Raw genomic sequence first — 19466 nt, forward strand, 5'->3', positions numbered from 1 at the left:
CTAGCAAAGCACACCGCTGTCTGCCGCTCACGTCTGCTCCATGGGCACTCAACGCATAGTTCAACTGTGAGCTGAGAAGACAAAGCGATCTTTCCCCACCTCTAAAGCCCACAGTGCATTAAAAAACAGTAAACCAATTCCACGTAGTTTCTAAAACTTGCCTTTACAGTAGAGTGTTTTAATGTTATTCATTCAACAATTATTTGTTACATACAAAAGCCAACAAAAACAAAACTCTGACGTAACAAATGGGCACGGGATTTGGCTGCCAGACATGAGTTTAAATCCTGACTCATTACTAACCACCCGGCCTTAGGCATGTCACCTAACCCCTCCGAACATATATTTCCAGGTGAGTAAAAGCAGGGAAAATACCACTTAGCTTCAAGATGTGGCAGGAAATGGCCGGCACTGCAGTTGGCCTACGGCAGTGTTCTCTACACAACAAGGAGATTAATTTTAAAAAGATGGAAGGCACTGCAGCACACGCCAATGACTAAATGTACATGGGATAACCAAGTTAGAAAAAAGATCATCATTTTGCGACCATCAAAGTAATAATTAATTCAGGTGGGAGTCATCTATGGACGGCAAACTCAAAAGTCTCCTCTGGACAGGTGACCCGAAAACTACACAGAGAAGTGTTCAGCTTTACGGTGCAGAAACCTGGCGGCCACCATCTGAACCAAAGTCAGCGTCAACAAGAATGAACAGACTGACATCATGTGCTGTCCACCGTGATGCACAAAAAAGAGGGAAACTCATCGCTTCAGTAACATTACACAACGGTACTCCCATAAATCATAAGCTGACTCTAAACAGGAGGAAACATCAGACAAACCCAAATAAGGGATATTCTGCAAAATAATAACTGCCCTGTTCTCTTCAAACCTGTCAACATCATGAGACACAAAGGAAAGATGAGGAACTATTCCTGATTAAAAGAAATTAAAGAGATGTGACCACGAAGGTCAATGCAGGACCCTAGATGAGGGAAACAATTACAGTGGAGGACATCAGTGGGACAGCTAACAATAACTGAACACTGACAGTAGATTAGATAATAATGTGTCGGTGTTAACTTCCTGAATTTTACAACTGTTCTATGGCTAAGAGAAAATCCAGTCTTAAGAAATAATATGCTGACATTCACAGAAATACAGACAAGATGAAAAGGCAGAGGGCTATGTACCAGATGAAGCAACAAGATAAAACCCCAGAAAAACAACTAAATGAAGTGGAGATAGGCGACCTTCCAGAAAAAGAATTCAGAATAATGATAGTGAAGATGATCCAGGACCTCAGAAAAAGAATGGAGGCAAATATCGAGAAGATGCAAGAAATGTTTAACAAAGACCTAGAAAAATTAAAGAACAAACACCTAGAGGCATTAAAGAACAAACAAACAGAGATGAACAATACAATAACTGAAATAAAAAATACACTAGAAGGAATCAATAGCAGAATAACTGAGGCAGAAGGATGGATAAGTGACCTGGAAGACAGGATGGTGGAATTCACTGCTGCAGAACAGACTAAAGAAAAAAGAATGAAAAGAAATGCAGACAGCCTAAGAGACCTCTGGGACAACATAAAACACAACAACATACGCATTACAGGGGTCCCAGAAGGAGAAGAGAGAGAGAAAGGACCCGAGAAAATATTTGAAGAGATTATAGTCAAAAACTTCCCTAAAGGAAACAGCCACCTAAGTCCAGGAAGCGCAGAGAGTCCCATACAGGATAAACCCAAGGAGAAACACGCCGAGACACATGGTAATCAAATTGGAAAAATTAAAGACAAAGAAAAATTATTGAAAGCAACAAGGGAAAAATGACAACATACAAGGGAACTCCCATAAGGTCCACAGCTGATTTCTCAGCAGAAACTCTACAAGCCAGAAGGGAGTGGCATGATATATTTAAAGTGATGAAAGGGAAGAACCTACAACCAAGATTACTCTACCCGGCAAGGATATCATTCAGATACGATGGAGAAATCAAAAGCTTTACAGAGAAGCAAAAGCTAAGAGAATTCAGCACCACCAAACCAGCTCTACAACAAATGCTAAAGGAACTTCTCTAAGTGGGAAACACAAGAGAAGAAAAGGACCTACAAAAACAAACCCATAACAAGGAAATGATAAAAGGAACATACATATTGATAATTACGTGAACGGATTAAATGCTCCAACCAAATGACACAGGCTTGCTGAATGGATACAAAAACAAGACCCACATATATGCTGTCTACAAGAGACCCACTTCAGACCTAGGGACACATATAGACCGAAAGTGAGGGGATGAAAAAAGATATTCCATGCAAATGGAAATCAAAAGAAAGCTGGAGTAGTAATACTCATATCACATAAAATAGACTTTAAAATAAAGAATGTTACAAGAGACAAGGAAGGACACTACATAATGATCAAGGAATCAATCCAAGAAGAAGATATAACAATTATAAATATATATGCACCCAACATAGGAGCACCTCAATACATGAGACAACTGGTAACAGCTATAAATGAGGAAATCGACAGTAACACAATAATAGTGGGGGACTTTAACCCATCACTTACACCAATGGACAGATCATCCAGACAGAAAATTAATAAGGAAACACAAGCTTTAAATGACACAATAGACCAGATAGATTTAATTGATATTTATAGGACATTCCATCCGAAAACAGCAGATCACACTTTCTTCTCAAGTGCACACAGAACATTCTCCAGGACAGATCACATCTTGGGTCACAAACCAAGCCTCAGTAAATTTAAGAAAACTGAAATCATATCAAGCATCTTTTCTGACCACAACGCTATGAGATTAGAAATCAATTACAGGGGAAAAAATGTAAAAAACACAAACACATGGAGGCTAAACAATACGTTACTAAATAACCAAGAGATCACTGAAGAAATCAAAGAGGAAATCAAAAAATACCTAGAGACAAATGACAATGAAAACACGATGATCCAAAACCTATGGGATGCAGCAAAAGCAGTTCTAAGAGGGAAGTTTATAGCAATACAAGCCTACCTCAAGAAACAAGAAAGACTTCAAATAAACAATCTAACCTTACACCTAAGGGAACCAGAGAAAGAACAAACAAAACCCAAAGTTAGCAGAAGGAAAGAAATCATAAAGATCAGAGCAGAAATAAATGAAATAGAAACTAAGAAAACAATAGCAAAGATCAATAAAACTAAAAGCTGGTTCTTTGAGTAGATAAACAAAATTGATAAACTATTAGCCAGACTCATCAAGAAAAAGAGGGAGAGGACTCAGATCAATAAAATTGGAAAAGAAGTTACAACAGACACCGCAGAAATACAAAGCATCCTGAGACTACTACAAGCAACTCTATGCCAATAAATTGGACAACCTGGAAGAAATGGACAAATTCGTAAAAAGGTATAACCTTCCAAGACTGAACCAGGAAGAAATAGAAAATATGAACAGACCGGTCACAAGCAATGAAATTGAAACTGTAATTAAAAATCTTCCAACAAACAAAAGTCCAGGACCAGATGGCTTCACGGGTGAATTCTATCAAACATTTAGAGAAGAGCTAACACCCATCCTTCTCAAACTCTTCCCAAAAACTGCAGAAGAAGGAACACTCCCAAACTCATTCTATGAGGTCACCATCACCCTGATACCAAAACCAGACAAAGATACTACAAAAAAAGAAAATTACAGACCAGTATCACTGATGAATACAGATGCAAAAATCCTCAACAAAATACTAGCGAACAGAATCCAACAACACATTAAAAGGATCATACACCATGATCAAGTGGGATTTATCCCAGGGATGCAAGGATTCTTCAATATACGCAAACCAATCAATGTGATACACCATATTAACAAACTGAAGAAGAAAAACCATATGATCATCTCAATAGATGCAGAGAAAGCTTTTGACAAAATTCAACAGCCACTATGATAAAAACTCTCCAGAAAGTGGGCATAGAGGGAACTTGCCTCAAAATAATAAAGGCCATATATGACAAACCCACAGCAAACATCATTCTCAATGGTGAAAAACTGAAAGCATTTCCTCTAAGATCAGGAACAAGACAAGGATGTCCACTCTCACCCCTATTATTCAACATAGTTTTGGAAGTCCTAGCCACGGCAATCAAAGAAGAAAAAGAAATAAAAGGAATACAGACTGGAAAAGAAGAAGTAAAACTGTCACTGCAGATGACCTGATGCTATACATAGAGAATCCTAAAGATGCCACCAGAAAACTACTAGAGCTAATCAATGAATTTGCTAAAGCTGCAGGATACAAAATGAATGCACAGGAATCTCTTGCATTCCTATATACTAATGATGAAAAATCTGAAAGAGAAAATAAGGAAACACTCCCATTTACCATTGCAACAAAAAGAATAAAATACCTAGGAATACACCTACCGAGGGAGACAAAAGACCTGTATGCAGAAAACTGTAAGACACAGATGAAAGAAATTAAAGATGATACAAACAGATGGAGAGATATACCATGTTCTTGGGTTGGAAAAATCAATATTGTGAAAATGACTATACGACCCAAAGCAATCTACAGATTCAATGCAATCCCTATCAAATTACCAATGGCATTTTTTACAGAACTAGAACAAAAAATCTTAAAATTTGTATGGAGACACAAAAGACCCCAAATAGCCAAAGCAGTCTTGAGGGAAAAAAACGAATCTGGAGGAATTAGACTCCCTGACTTCAGACTATACTACAAAGCTACATTAACCAAGACAGTATGGTACTGGCACAAAAAGAGAAATACAGATCAATGGATCAAGTTAGAAAGCCCAGAGATAAACCCACGCACCTATGGTCAACTAATCTATGACAAAGGAGGCAAAGATATACAATGGAGAAAAGACAGTCTCTTTAATAAGTGGTGCTGGGAAAACTGGACAGCTACATGTAAAAGAATGAAATTAGAACACTTCCTCACACCACACACAAAAGTAAACTCAAACTGGATTAGAGACCTAAATGTAAGACCAGACACTATAAAACTCTCAGAGGAAAACATAGGGAGAACACTCTGACATAAATCACAGCAAGATCTTTTCTGATCCACCTCCTAAAGTAATAGAAATAAAAACAAAAATAAACAAATGGGACCTAATGAAACTTAAAACCTTTTGCAAAGCAAAGGAAACTACAAACAAAACGAAAAGACAACCCTCAGAATGGGAGAAAATATTTGCAAACGAATCAACGGACAAAGGATTAATCTCCAAAATATATAAACAGCTCATGCAGCTCAATATTAAAAAAACAAACAACCCAATGAAAAAATGGGCAGAAGGCCTAAATAGACATTTCTCCAGAGAAGACATACAGATGGCCAAGAAGCACATGAAAAGCTGCTCAACATGACTAATTATTAGAGAAATGCAAATCAAAACTACAATGAGGTATCACTTCACACCAGTTAGAATGGGCATTGTCAGAAAATCTACAAACAACAAATGCTGGAGAGGGTGTGGAGAAAAGGGAACCCTCTTGCACTGTTGGTGGGAGTGTAAATTGATACAGCCACTATGGAGAACAGTAAGGAGCTTCCTTAAAAAACTAAAAATAGAATTACCATATGACCCAGCAATCCCACTGCTGGGTATATACCCAGAGAAAACCATAATTCAGAAAGACACATGCATCCCAATGTTTGCAGCACTATTTACAATAGCCAGGTCATGGAAGCAACCTAAATGCCCACTGACAGACGAATGGATAAAGAAGATGTGGTACATATATACAATGGAATACTACTCAGCCATAAAAAGGAAGAAAATTGGGTTATTTGTAGAGACATGGATGGATCTAGAGACTGTCACAGAGAGTGAAGTAAGTCAGAAAGAGAAAAACAAATATCGTATATTAACGTATATATGTGGAACCTAGAAAAATGGTACAGATGAACCAGTTTGCAGGGCAGAAACTGAGACACAGATGTAGAGAACAAATGTATGGACACCAAGGGGGGAAAGTGGTGGGCGGGGGGTGGTGGTGGGATGAATTGGGAGATTGGGATTGACATATATACACGAATATGTATAAAATGGATAACTAATAAGAACCAGCTGTACAAAAAAATAAATAAAATATAATTCAAAAACTCAAAATAAATAAATAAATATATAATATGCTGATTTATGTAGGATAAGCGGGCATAAAAAGGAGAGGAGAGAAATAAAGTAAAAGTGGGAAAATGTTAGCAACTGGGGCTGACTGAGGTTCTTTGTCATACTCTTCCAATCCTTCTGATGTTTGAAATTATTTCAAAAAATAAGTTTAGGGGCTTCCCTGGTGGCGCAGTGGTTGAGAGTCCGCCTGTCGATGCAGGGGACACAGGTTCGTACCCCAGTCCGGGAAGATCCCATAAGCCGCGGGGCGGCTAGGCCCGTGAGCCATGGCCGCTGAGCCTGCGCGTCCGGAGCCTGTGCTCCGCAACGGGAGAGGCCACAACAGTGAGAGGTCCACGTACCACCAAAAAAAAAAAAAAGAAAAAAGTTAAAAAAAATTTTTAAGATGAATATATGATTTCCGCCATTAAGCATCTTATAAACTACTGGGAAAGATAATACATTCTAATAACTATAATTAAGAGCTCTATAGTAGAAACATGGTCAAGTTTGGAAGAAGAAGCCATTGTTTTCATCAGGAATTATCAGAAGTGGATTCAGAGGAAGGTGACCTGGACCTTGAAGGATGGGTTAGAAAAGTAGTTTATATTTACATCTAAAAATGATGAATAGTGAATTCCTGATTTATCTAAGCATACATTTATCAGAATATGGTAATCTTGACAAAAAGAAAAAAAATAGAATTTGTGGAAATAAAATTACTATGACCCACCTATAATATCTACGTATTAAAAGGCAGTTGTTCTCCAGCACTACGCAGTACACAGCTGTCGCCACAACTGTATTTACAAACCTGCCCAAATCAGAGGTTTACATGTAACTCTGTTTGTTAGTCAGTCTCAACCAAGACCAGGGCCTGATCAGCTGTACTTCCTACCCAATCACCAGGGGCTGCTGAGACAAGTACAAAATCTGTTTCTCAGAACTCAAGAGCTCTTTGTGTGTTTCTTTTAGCTAAAGCTGTGAAAAGCCATGAATTCACCATGACAAATAAGGCCAGTAGTTGAGGCAACGGCCTTAAAACTAGGCATTTTCAAGTCAAGGTTAGACTAATTCAAGGACTGAGGGGTGAGAAAAGATGCAAGGAAACAAACACCCAAAAGTGGAGTCACTTGGCCTTCAAATGAGGGGTGAGCCCACCCTCAGTGTGACCCAGGGATCAGGAGAGTGGCACGCTTGCTCGCCCACAGTAGGCTGGTGAGTATGCCCATTAGGTGGAGTCTGAATCACAGAAGGTCAGCTCAGGCCCTTCCCTTGGCTCTATGCCCTGCCTCTCTCTGGGGGGATACAGTGAGCATATCCTCCTCCTTGAGTCATGGAAAAGTTATGGGTCATCTCCTATGAAAGGTCATTTTCAATTTGACCTTCCCCATCAGCATGGGACTTGGCACTGTGCGAGCCAGGGCTGAGCAGAAAAGGATTTTAGGGCCCTTTTAATTCCCTGTGGATTCTCCTTGTAATTCCAGACATGCTCTGTTTTCACTAACCTTTATCTGTCCTGTGTCCTAAAGATGAACCAGAACAGGGAGGATCAACACAGTAGGCTGCTGACAGCTGCCAAGACACCCACCCCCCGCCCGCCGCCACCCTACAGCGAACACAGAGACCAGAGGGATTCACAAACAGGTCTCATCACAGAAGTCTTCACTATAATCTTAATAGCAGGCCTATGTTTTCCCCCTTTTTCCATGTACTATAGCACCTAACACATAAATACTTTGTGCTAATATAGTTATTGGTGTTGATACTGTTAATACACAATTTTAAGAAGTAAAAAGTCTTATTAAACTCCTACTAAAAAACGATTTGTTTCCTACACGTACGTATTTACAACTGAAGTACATGATTTTTGAGTTAAGAGGAGTATCTTCCTCATTTCTGGAAATAAAAATTCTTCTATGTTGGTAGATTTAACATGTTACTTGCCCTTAAAGTACATTTACTGGAAATATGATGGAAAATAATAGAGCTTTGGTAAGAAAATTATGCAAAATACTGACCGCCAAAATAACACACTTTCTGATTATTAGGTTTTAAGTCAACCCCCTCAAAGCCTTACTTGACCTAATAATCACCAGCCAGGGCAGTAAGCAACCTGGAAGCAGGGGAAATGTAGTTGTGTCCAGCTAGAAAGGATGCGGAACACCAGCAGTGGGAAATACTCTGCTCAACTGACATGTGACAGAATGTTAGGCACACTGTGAAACCCCCTGTATGTACAGGACTCTGAAACTGCTCTGTGGTTTGGAAGGTCAAAGCCAGATTCTGCCGTCAATGAAACTTTGCTCCTGTTTTCAGTGTTAGTAACAATGGTTTAAAACAACAACAACAAATACTGCCCACAAAACACTCCCTTTTTAAAAAGTTGTTTATCTTTTGGCCGTGACACAAGGCATGTGGGACCTTAGTTCCCCAACCAGGGATCGAACCTGTGCCCCCTGCAATGGAAGTGCGGAGTGCTAACCACTAGACCGCCAGGGAATTCCCAAAACACTCCCTTTTACATGAAATTTGTACCCAGAAGTCACCCAGAGCTCACTGGTTCAGTGCTGATGACTCTGCCTCCCTTTCAGCAAGCCTCACATTCAGGAGCTTCTCTTGGAGAGTGAGACTGAAGTTGAGATTTTTTTCAAGAACATAGATTTGGTTGCTTTCTTCACTTTAAGCACCTAAGTCAAGTAAAATGTATATTGGCCACTTTAAGGTTATATGCTTTACCAAAATTTTAAGTCTACTGATTCAAAACACACACTTTGATTAATAAGCAGTTTATCATCATTCTTAGAGATAAAATGAAATATTAAACTTTGGAATGTTAAGAAGTGTAACAGACCCAACGATGAAAACGTCTAATCACAATGTGGGGTTTTCCTAAATAGTAGAAACCAACATTCTGGAGCAGCGCTAACTCAAAGGCAGTGGGTCATCAAACTACTACCGTCTGTGACAAGATCCAGAGTCTGTGTCAGAATGCAATCAACATCAAGAAAATGTCAGAGAAAATGACTGAACCAAACTGTGTGTTTGGTAACGCGGCTCATCTATATTCACTGACAGCTTAAAAAGTTTGTGGACCCCAGCCGTCTAACTTGTGCTAGAATACGAAAGTGCTCTTTGAAGGAAAATGTAAACACAATCATAAATTTTCACAAAACATTTACAATATGTAAATACCTGTTCCTGCAGGTCGTAGTCATAGCTGTCATGCAGCAGAAGACTGAGGACGTATCGAGTATAAATCATGGCATCAATGCCACATTTCTCTAGCTCTTGTCCCAGCCAGGTCTGCACTGGACCCAAAGCATGAAGCAGAGACATTTCAGAGACAGATACAGGGCCTGGATAAGAGCTTGAGGAGCTTTCAGATGGTAAACCATCCACAACAACTGTACAGATAGGGCGCATGAATTTAGGTTGCTGACATCCTTAAAATGTGGAGCATTTTCTGCAGTGATGTTCTGTTGGTATCTGGAGGGGATTTTCACTCCAGTAAAAAGGAGAGATGCTTGACATCTAGGGTAAGCATTTATTTTTGCTGGCAGTCAGCCATCTAGAACTGAATTTCCCTCTTCAGGCATGACCAAAGAATCAACATCCTGATAGCAACATACATGTAGATGTGATTTTCTACTTTAATTTCACATTGAGGCCAAATGTAAGTCTCCAGCAGAACCTACAAAAATAAGAGAGAAAAAAGGTATGTGTTATGTATAGATATAAATTACGTTATTGATCTTTTGAAAAAAATCCAAATGAACCATTCCTCTTTATTAAAATACCTTTGGTATCTTGGAACATTAATTTTTTTTTTTTTTTTTACTGTAATCGCTGACATTTTAAACTAAGTGACATTTTAAACTTTTAAAAGCTTAATATCATTTAAAAGTAAGGAAAACTCAGAAATCTGTATTTTTGTACTCATGCTCAATTATACTGATGTTTATTTTGCTATGTCTCAAGGGACTGGACTTGTAAAATTTTGCTACGCTGAAAGAATTTATCTCGTAACAAATCACTAGCTCATTTTAAAGTAAAACAGAAACAAGCAGCTGAATGGTAATTTCATTGAAACACTGGTAAAAAAAAAATTAGGCCCGGGCTTCCCTGGTGGCGCAGTGGTTCAGAGTCCGCTTGCCGATGCAGGGGACACGGGTTCGTGCCCCGGTCCAGGAAGATCCCACATGCCGCGGAGCGGCTAGGCCCGTCAGCCATGGCCGCTGAGCCTGCGCGTCTGGAGCCTGTGCTCCGCAATGGGAGAGGCCACAACAGTGAGAGGCCCGCGTACCGCAAAAAAAAAAAAAAAAAAAAAAAAAAATTAGTCCCATAAACGTAAGTTTTACACAGGTAATCAATTTTTGTATGGCTAAAAACTTTGGACTGCTCATCACTTATTTCATAAAAATTAAGATGAAACACACATTTGTCTTATAGCCCTGCCAGGCAATAGTTATATCTATTTTAACTTTTCTTCTTATATACCTAGGTTGACTTTCTGATTACTTGTGATAGATGCCATTTTCCACTAAATTAATATACTTTCAATACGTCATACTAATCTAACAATGGCTTTATTAAGTCATAATATTCTTTATGCTAGAGTTCTGATTAATTTATGCCACTAGAAAATGAAAACTAACATAGTGATAGGTAAATCTCATTGGATCAGCTTTTGCATGAATTTTAGCAGATAATAAGAGGGTTACAAAAATGACCTTTTAAAAAGTATTAATAATTATTTTTAGTAAGAGCATCAAGTCAGAAAGACAGACACTCTTCACCAAAGATTTAATGCTCAGTTTCTTGCACTTCATCTAGAACTACACACTAAATGTTACAAACATTAAATATAAAGAAAATATGTTTAAATCCACCACAGGATGAAGTTACTAGATCAATGTATCACTAATATGTATTCTGCTACTTCCTAAAATCTTCTCTATAATTCTTTTCTGAATTATAAAAACTAGATAAATTAAGGCAAAGATTTTCTATAACGTTTACTTGCTGAAATTTTCCAGCTGACTCTCAAAATTAAAACATTTTCCATAAATTGTTTAATACGTGTGGATCTCAGGATGCCAGACAGATCATCAATTAACCAATACCTTCACTTCTGGGGACATCACCTGAAGCGAGTGGATAGCCAGCACTCATTCAGTGAAGGTTGCACCAAGACAATGAGGAGACATGAAGCGGTGGCTGAAGGAAGTAGGTCAGAGAATCTAAGGCAGCTGGAGATCACAGGAAAAGTACCGAGAGGAGAGAGCTCTCCAGAGGAAAACACCAGATATCTGCAAAGGGTTGCTCCTAAGCCTTCAAAAGAGTGTTAATCGGGGCATGCATGTGAGGACCCAGCCACGGCACCGGAAAGGGTCATCATAAAGGAAAGGAGGAAACACGCCCTAAGGCTCAGCGGGGCTGGGGATGGTGCCTGTTTCCTACCAGCCAGACTGGAAAACCTCGTAATTCAGGGCACACTAGGTAGAGTGCTCAGAAGGGTCTCGACTTAGTAATGGGGAATAATTAGCCCTACACTAAACACTGCTCTGGACCTGCCTAACAAATCTTAAAATCAAGACCCAAAAGACCAAACTGTTTCCAACTATTTTCACTGTGGCCCCAGAACAAAGCTCAAGGGATACAAAATATCCACCACCCAAGAAGATAAAATTTACAAAGCTTGGCATCCAATCAGAAATTAGCATGCATGTGAGAACTCCCCAGCAGTCCAATGGTTAGGACTCCCATCTCACTGTCGAGGGCCTGGGGTCAATCCCTGGTACTACGGGGAACGAAGATGCCACAAGACCCGCGGTGGTGGTGCGGTCTAAATGAATGAATAAAGAGCAGGCATGCAAAGAAACGGGACACAAAGGGAATGGAAATGAAGAGAAAAATTAACTGAAACCAATCCAGAATCAACACAAAAGTTAGAATTAGCAGAAAAAGACTTTAAAAGTTATCATGATTATATTCCATATGTTTGAAAAGATATAAAATCAAATATCTAAAGATGAAAACTACAATGTCTGAGATTAAAAAATAGGACAGGACTAATGGCAGATCACACATTTGAGAAGAAAAGATTACTGAATCTTAAACCACACACATACACAAAACTATACAAAATGAAATATGGAGAGAAAAAGAAGTTCAAAAAATTAACAGCGCTTCAGTGAGCTGTGTGATAACTTTAAGAAATCTAACATACATGTAATTGGAAGAGAGAGAGAAGGACAGAAAAAAATATTTGAATAATGGCCAAAATTTTTCCAAAACTAATGAAAACCAAAACACACAGATCCAAGAAGTTCAATGAACTCTAAGCACAAGAAACATGTAGAAATCAACACATAATAAAACTATTCAAACCAGTAATAAAGTCGCCAGAGAAAAAAAGAAACATTAGGTAGAACAGAACAAAGATATGGATGACATCAGATTTCTTGATGGAAACCATGCAAATGAGAATGGGGCAAAAACACTTGAAAGTATTGAAAAAAAGAACCTGTCAACTGAGAATCCTGTACTCATCAAAAGTGTATTTCAAAACAAAGGTGAAACAAACACTTCTTCAGACATGGAAAAACTGAAAGAATTCATCACCAGCAACCCTGCCCTAAAAGAAATGTCAAAGGAAGTCCTTTAGGCAGAAGGAAAATGATAGGACAAAATGTCCTATCCACACAAAGGAACAAAGAGCACTAGAAACATTAACTAAAATTTTCTTGTTATTTAAGTATCTTTAAAAGATAACTGAGGGACTTCCCTGGCAGTCCAGTGGTTAGGACTCTGCACTTCCAATGCAGGGGACGTGGGTTCTATTCCTGATCAGGGAACTAAAATCCTACACGCCTTGCTGCATGGCCAAAGATTTTTTAAAAAAAAAAAAGAAAGAAAGAAAGAAAGAAAATAGATAACTGACCATTGAAACAAAAACAACAACGTATTGTGAGATTAATTACATATGTATAAATAAAATGTATGACAACAACAGCATAAAGACCAGGAGTGGGAAACTGGAACACTATTATAAGGTTCTTATACATCACATTAAATGGTATGTTATCTCTTGAAGACTGTGATAAGATAGCTGTTAATAATCATAATAAATTTAAATGGCTTAAACAACCAATTAAAAGGCAGAGATGGGTCTTAAAACAACAAGTCCCAATTACAATATAGTAAAAATTCTACAATAAACATAAAGTCACAAATAGGTTAAGTAAAGGATGGGACTTCCCTTGTGGTCCAGTGGTTAGGAATCCGCCTGCCAGTGCAGGGGACACGGGTTCGAGCCCTGGTCCGGGAAGATCCCACACGCTGCGGAGCAGCTAAGCCCACGACCCACAACTGCTGAGCCTGTGTGCCACAACTACTGAAGCCTGAGTGCCTAGAGCCTCCACAACAAGAGAAGCCACCCCAATGAGAAGCCCATGTACCACAGTGAAGAGTAGCCCCCACTCTCTGCAACTAGAGAAAGCCCGCATGCAGTAAGAAAGACCCAACACAGCCAAAATTAAAAAAAAAAAAGTTAAAAAGAACATAGTTCTACATAACCAATAGGGTAAAGGAGAAATTAGAAAGTATTCTGAATTGAATGAAAATAAAAACACAACGTATCAATATTTTTAGGTTGCCACTAAAGCAGTATTTAGGGGAAAATTTATAGCACAAGGAGAGCCTATATTAGAAAAGGTCTCAAATCAGTTTTCATCTTAAGAAACTAGAAAAAGAAGAGCAAATGAAACCTAAGCTAAGCACAAGAGGGGAATAAAAGATGAGAGCAGAAATCAATGAAATAGAAAATGGAAAAACAATGAAACCAAAAGCTGGTTCTTTCAGACAAGATGGACCTCTAGCCAGACTGTTCAGGAAAGAGAGAAGACAAATTACCAATATCAAGAATGAAACAGGTGAGATCACTACAGATTCTACAGATATAAAAAAGACAATAAGGGGATACTAGAAAAATTTTACACCAATAGAATAAACTTAGATGAAATGGACAAATTCCTTGAAAACACAAACTACCAAAGTTCACTCAAGAAGAAATAGAATTAATGGCCCTGTACCTATAAAAGAAATTGGGTTTACAGTTTAAAACTTTCCCACAGGGGCTTCCCTGATGGCGCCATGGTTGGGAATCCACCTGCCAATGCAGGGGACACGGGTTCGAGCCCTGGTCTGGGAAGATCTCACATGCCACGGAGCGACTAGGCCCGTGTGCCGCAACTACTGAGCCTGCACTCTAGAGCCCGCGAGCCACAACTACTGGCCCCCACTCGCCACAGCTAGAGAAAACCCACACGCAGCAAACGAAGACCCAACGCAGCCAAAATAAACAACAAACAAACAAACAAAAACTTTCCCACGAAGAAACTTCCAGGCCCAGTTGGCTTAAAGGTGAATTCTACCGGATATTTAAGGAAAGTATAATGCCAATTCTATACAAACTCTTCTCAAAAATTGAAGAGGAGGGAATATTTCCCAAATCATGTTAAGAGGCCATCATTATCCTAACATAAAAACCAGACTAAGATATTATAAGAAAACTACAGACCAATATGGCTCACGAACACAGATGCAAAAATTCTAAACAAAATTTTAGGGAATTGAATCCAACAATATACATCAGATCCAGAGAGTACAGAGGTATCAGAAGAATGTCTTTAACGAAATGTATATAATTGTCTTTGCCAGAGAACTTCTAAAACTTAGTTTCGCTGCGAACAACTTAGTATAAGGCTTTTTTCCATTATTTAAATGAATAAAGGCCTTAAAAATTCACATATGACAGACCTGGTTCACTGTTAAGACTGATAAAGAAAAACTGTTTTAGTTTACTATGTTTACTTTAAAACATGGTATCAACCCAACCATGGGATTCTCTCTGTTGTCATTAAGAGATTTGGACAAATCAAAGGATTCAAGAAGTAGGTGAGATGCAGAAAAGAAAGCAAAACACATTGAACGCCCATGATCTCATCAAAGCCAGTTAAGACCTTCCCTTGCATCATTACCACTAACAGAACTCCTGCTGTGACTTGTTCAATAGCTGATGCCATATAATTTTTATATTGTCCATATCCCTAGAGTCATTAGTGACTATATTTTGTTTTTACTCTCTACGTAGAACAGACTCAGAGGACTGAGGAAAAGAGAGGAAAGGCTGGTAAGTCTGGGAGTGTCAGCCTATGTAGTCATCTGGGCAGCACCTGTAACTGGACACCAATAACAAGGGTCTGAGACAGAAGCACCCCAAGCTGGCTTCCTCCTGTACCGTCATGACAGGTCTAAATGTTCCTGGAGCTCAAGAGTGTCCATTCTCCTTACTGTGAACATAAACTGTTAACAGATGGCCCAGGTATAAATATTGGGTCATAACTAAGCTTCCCCTCCCCTAAGCTGCAAGCCTTTGGTAGCAGAGCGAACATCTGACCGAACAAGAGGCTCTTTATTTTCAGTTCTGAACTGTTTCAGAAATAAAATTATCTGTTTAACTTACTTCAGGTGTGACCCACCACGTGGCCAAAACAATGGAGGGATCTGACAAGCACATGCAAAACCCACTTAACATTCACCTGGCAAGTTCAAGAACATGGCTGGCAAACACCCATATGTCAAACTCTGTCTATTCATCTTCATACTCATTCCAAATGTGAAGTTTAGTCAGTATGAAGTTAAACTGCATTTTAGTTTAACTTCTCTAAAAGGTTTTTTTTTTTTTTTTTGCAGTACGCGGGTCTCTCACTGTTGTGGCCTCTCCCGTTGCGGAGCACAGGCTCCGGATGCGCAGGCTCAGCGGCCATGGCTCACGGGCTCAGTCGCTCCGCGGCATGTGGGATCTTCCGGACCGAGGCACGAACCCGTGTCCCCTGCATCGGCAGGCGGACTCTCAACCACTGCGCCACCAGGGAAGCCCTTCCCTTCATTTTTGATAATATATTGTTTTTAGGTTTTTAGGTTTGCTCAAAACTCATAAAAATTATTTCAAAAAGCATAATGTCTTTCTGACACGGTACATACAATATTATTTATGGATTGTTTTCTCAATTTACTTGTGTTACAGCACAACTGATGATAAAGAGCACCAGACAGTAAAAAGTTGTAAATCTGGCTTCTTCAGGCAAAATGTACTGAATAAAAGGTACATCTCGTGAAGAAATATCTGTGCAGCTCTGTTCAAGCAATATATTCACTTGCTGAAGCATTCTTTTAGTCTCAGAACACTTTTTCTTTCTGCTCATATATACCTTTATTATAAAAGTTTTTTAAAGTATTCTTAAATATGAAAACAGAAGGGCACCCATACACAATTTCTCTACCCTAATACAATTCACTGTTAGTATTCTGGTGTGATTATCAGTGTTTTTTCCTTTGCAAAGAACTTAAAATTTTTCAATATTTCAACACGTTAAAAACAAATATATACTTTTGTATCCTGCATTTTTCACCTAGCATTATGTCATCCCAGTGTTGTTTTAGCGTCTTACTACACTGTCAGACACAGTAGTCACTAGTCACATGTGACTACTTACATTTAAATTAAAAATCAGCTCCTCAGCGACACCAGCCACATTTCAAGTGCTCAATAGCCACACATGGCTAGCAGCTTCTGTGCTAATATAAAGTATAGGACATTTCCATCACCACAGTTCTACTGGACAATGCTGGCAATGATTATGCTGGGCTAAACCAAGAACCGTTAGCTCTTTTTTCAAGAGTTCACCATGTCCTTCCTCATGTGCCTGTAGACTGTACGAGACACTCTTCCTTATACCCGGAAGGTAGGGTACCAACCACACTGTTATTTTGAGATATTTTGTGCCCGAGAGGAATCGTGTGAGGGAACTGGAAAAGATTTACCTTTATGTTTGAGAGGCCTCAAATGTCAACAAGTCAAATTTCGTTATGGTAGAATGCAACCATGGAAGGTTTAATGACGAAGCCAGACTGTTCAGAACGGCAAGAAGAGATGAAGCTTATCAACAGAGCAAAAAGAAAACTGAGAATAAATAGAATAGAGGGCCAACGGACAAAATTGGGAGGAAAGGTTATTTAGTCCAAGGAGGGTAGGTGTGTGGGCTTCCCTGGTGGTGCAGTGGTTGAGAGTCCTCCTGCCGATGCAGGGGACACAGGTTCGTGCCCGGGTCCGGGAGGATCCCACATGCCGCGGAGCAGCTGGGCCCGTGAGCCATGGCCGCTGAGCCTGTGTGTCCGGAGCCTGTGCTCCGCAACGGGAGAGGCCACGACAGTGAGAGGCCCACATACCGCAAAAAAAAAAAACCTGTGTCTAGCCAAATACTTTCCAAATCTAATGGGGGGAATGAATTCCGAAGGAGAAAGTTTGGGAAATAAAACAATATTCATAACACCAGCAGGGAGGGTTGGGGAGGGACTCAACTCTAGTCAATTTCTAAACCCCCCCCCCCAGAAGGGAGTAACCCTCTAAGCCAGGGCTCTCACTCATTCTCTCACCACCCACACACCTACTGGAGGCTTACTGTGTACCAGGCACTGTGCACAGTGTTAGTGACACACAGACGGCGACCCTTGGGGGTCTTTCCTTCGGGGTCACCACCCTGAATTAGTGGGCTTTGGTCTTCATCCTTAGGTAACCAATTTGGACTTCTTCCCACCGAAACCCACTGCCCTCCCTTTGACCCGGTATGGTACTTCTGCAAATTATGCCTTCACTCTATTTTTAACTGGTCCTTTTTCACTACAAATTTCATCAAAAAATGGTTAAAATGCTCCGTATTCATCAAAGGCCTACATTACCTGCAACTATCTTTTCATAATTCTTCAATTTGGGTGTCCATAGGATTTTCACATAAAGAAAAGCCTTTGAAGGGGAAGGGTAAAGGGTATAAGAGAGAAATAGACAAAAGAACATAGAAAAGAGAAGAGATGTCTGAAATAGTAAGCCTCTGGCTTTTATATTCTACTACTCTCACAAACTTCCTAAATAATATTTGCCAAGCAAACCAGAGAGTGCACTCATACAATGAGATAGTTATACATATACACACAATCTTTACCTGTTAGTTTCAGATCTCAGTGCATCAATTTGGAACACAAGGTATTGCTTTTCTCTTTAGTAGGTAGCCTGGCTCCAGAGCCAATTTACGGCCAGAAGAGAAAATCCACAGAGAATCTATAACCTAACCTACAGCCCTATCACTGAAGACAGGACCAAGGGCTAAAAGCTGGTCTTGTACACCTGTTTAGCCACGTAACTGGAAAACGTATGGAAATGGACAATCAGACCTACAGTCTCTTCCCCATCTAGAAATGTATCAAGTCCTAGGAAATGAATAAGGCTCCATTTAAAAATAACATAATCAATAAATCTTGTGTGGGACATGAGTTCCTTCTGTGCAAATAGGAAGAACTGCATAACAGATTAAGAAATTCCATTTTTACTACAGGTTATCAGAAATGAACTGATAAGTGTATATTCTCCAGTAACAAATAAAATCAATTTTTTTCATAAATGTAGGATTGTTCTTATAGATAAGACTACTACTTGATAGTAACAGGAACTAGCAGGTGTCTTAATAAATTACAGGCATGTAACAGACCTAGGCCAATATCTATGTTTAAAAGATAAGAAAAAAGGAAGAACCAACTATATGAAGATAAAGTATAGGTGAAAGCACTCAGTTCTACATAAGAATCAGAAGTACTAAACAGACTTCCATTAAAGCAAAACAAATGAGATGTAGATCAAGTGTGTAATGAGAATGAATAAAAGGGAAGAGCTTTCCATCCAGCTTGGATGAATTCCCCTCTACTGACCGTGCTGTTGTCAAATGCTTACAGAAATGAGAGTTTGGATCAGCTTCTATGTTCTTATAGCTTTAACTGGGCTGAATATTGAGGAGATGAACTGCTTATGTAAAGTAACATTGCTTTATCTCTAACTTTTACTTGACGGGCAGTTATTTGCTGATTCATACTCATCTGTTAATATTTCTGGTTTGAAAAGCTGAACTGCCTTTCAAAGGTTATAATTTCTTTGCAGGTTATCACAGTACAGTAACCAATGAGGTGTTTAGTTCAAGATCTATTAGATGTCAGAATTCTTTAGCAGGGCTACAAAACGATAGTTTTTATGCCTTCAAAAAAGTCCTATGGAGATTTTTTTAAATGCCCTTTTTCCCTAAAAGGGGAAAACTTCACGTCACACAGTTTACAGGATAAAAAAACACGCATGAAGCCATTTGGGTCAAAAGGGAGGGGGAAACGTATACACTTACATCTGAAATAAAGAAACAGTGTAAAAGATTAC

At 39.2% G+C, this 19466-nt stretch overlaps 1 protein-coding gene across 2 annotated transcripts in view; it reads right to left on the bottom strand.

Annotated features, from left to right (window-relative positions):
- Positions 1-19466, bottom strand: part of KIAA0232 (KIAA0232 ortholog) — an 89342-nt gene that overhangs the window by 48660 nt on the left and 21216 nt on the right. For both annotated transcript variants that reach the window (XM_067735036.1, XM_067735037.1), the window contains exon 2: positions 9344-9842. In XM_067735036.1, the coding sequence (XP_067591137.1) occupies positions 9344-9574 (231 nt within the window). In that variant the 5' untranslated portion in view covers positions 9575-9842. The remainder of the gene's footprint in view (positions 1-9343; positions 9843-19466) is intronic.

This window comes from Pseudorca crassidens, chromosome 4 (genome assembly GCF_039906515.1).
Source record: "Pseudorca crassidens isolate mPseCra1 chromosome 4, mPseCra1.hap1, whole genome shotgun sequence".
NCBI lineage: Eukaryota > Metazoa > Chordata > Mammalia > Artiodactyla > Delphinidae > Pseudorca > Pseudorca crassidens.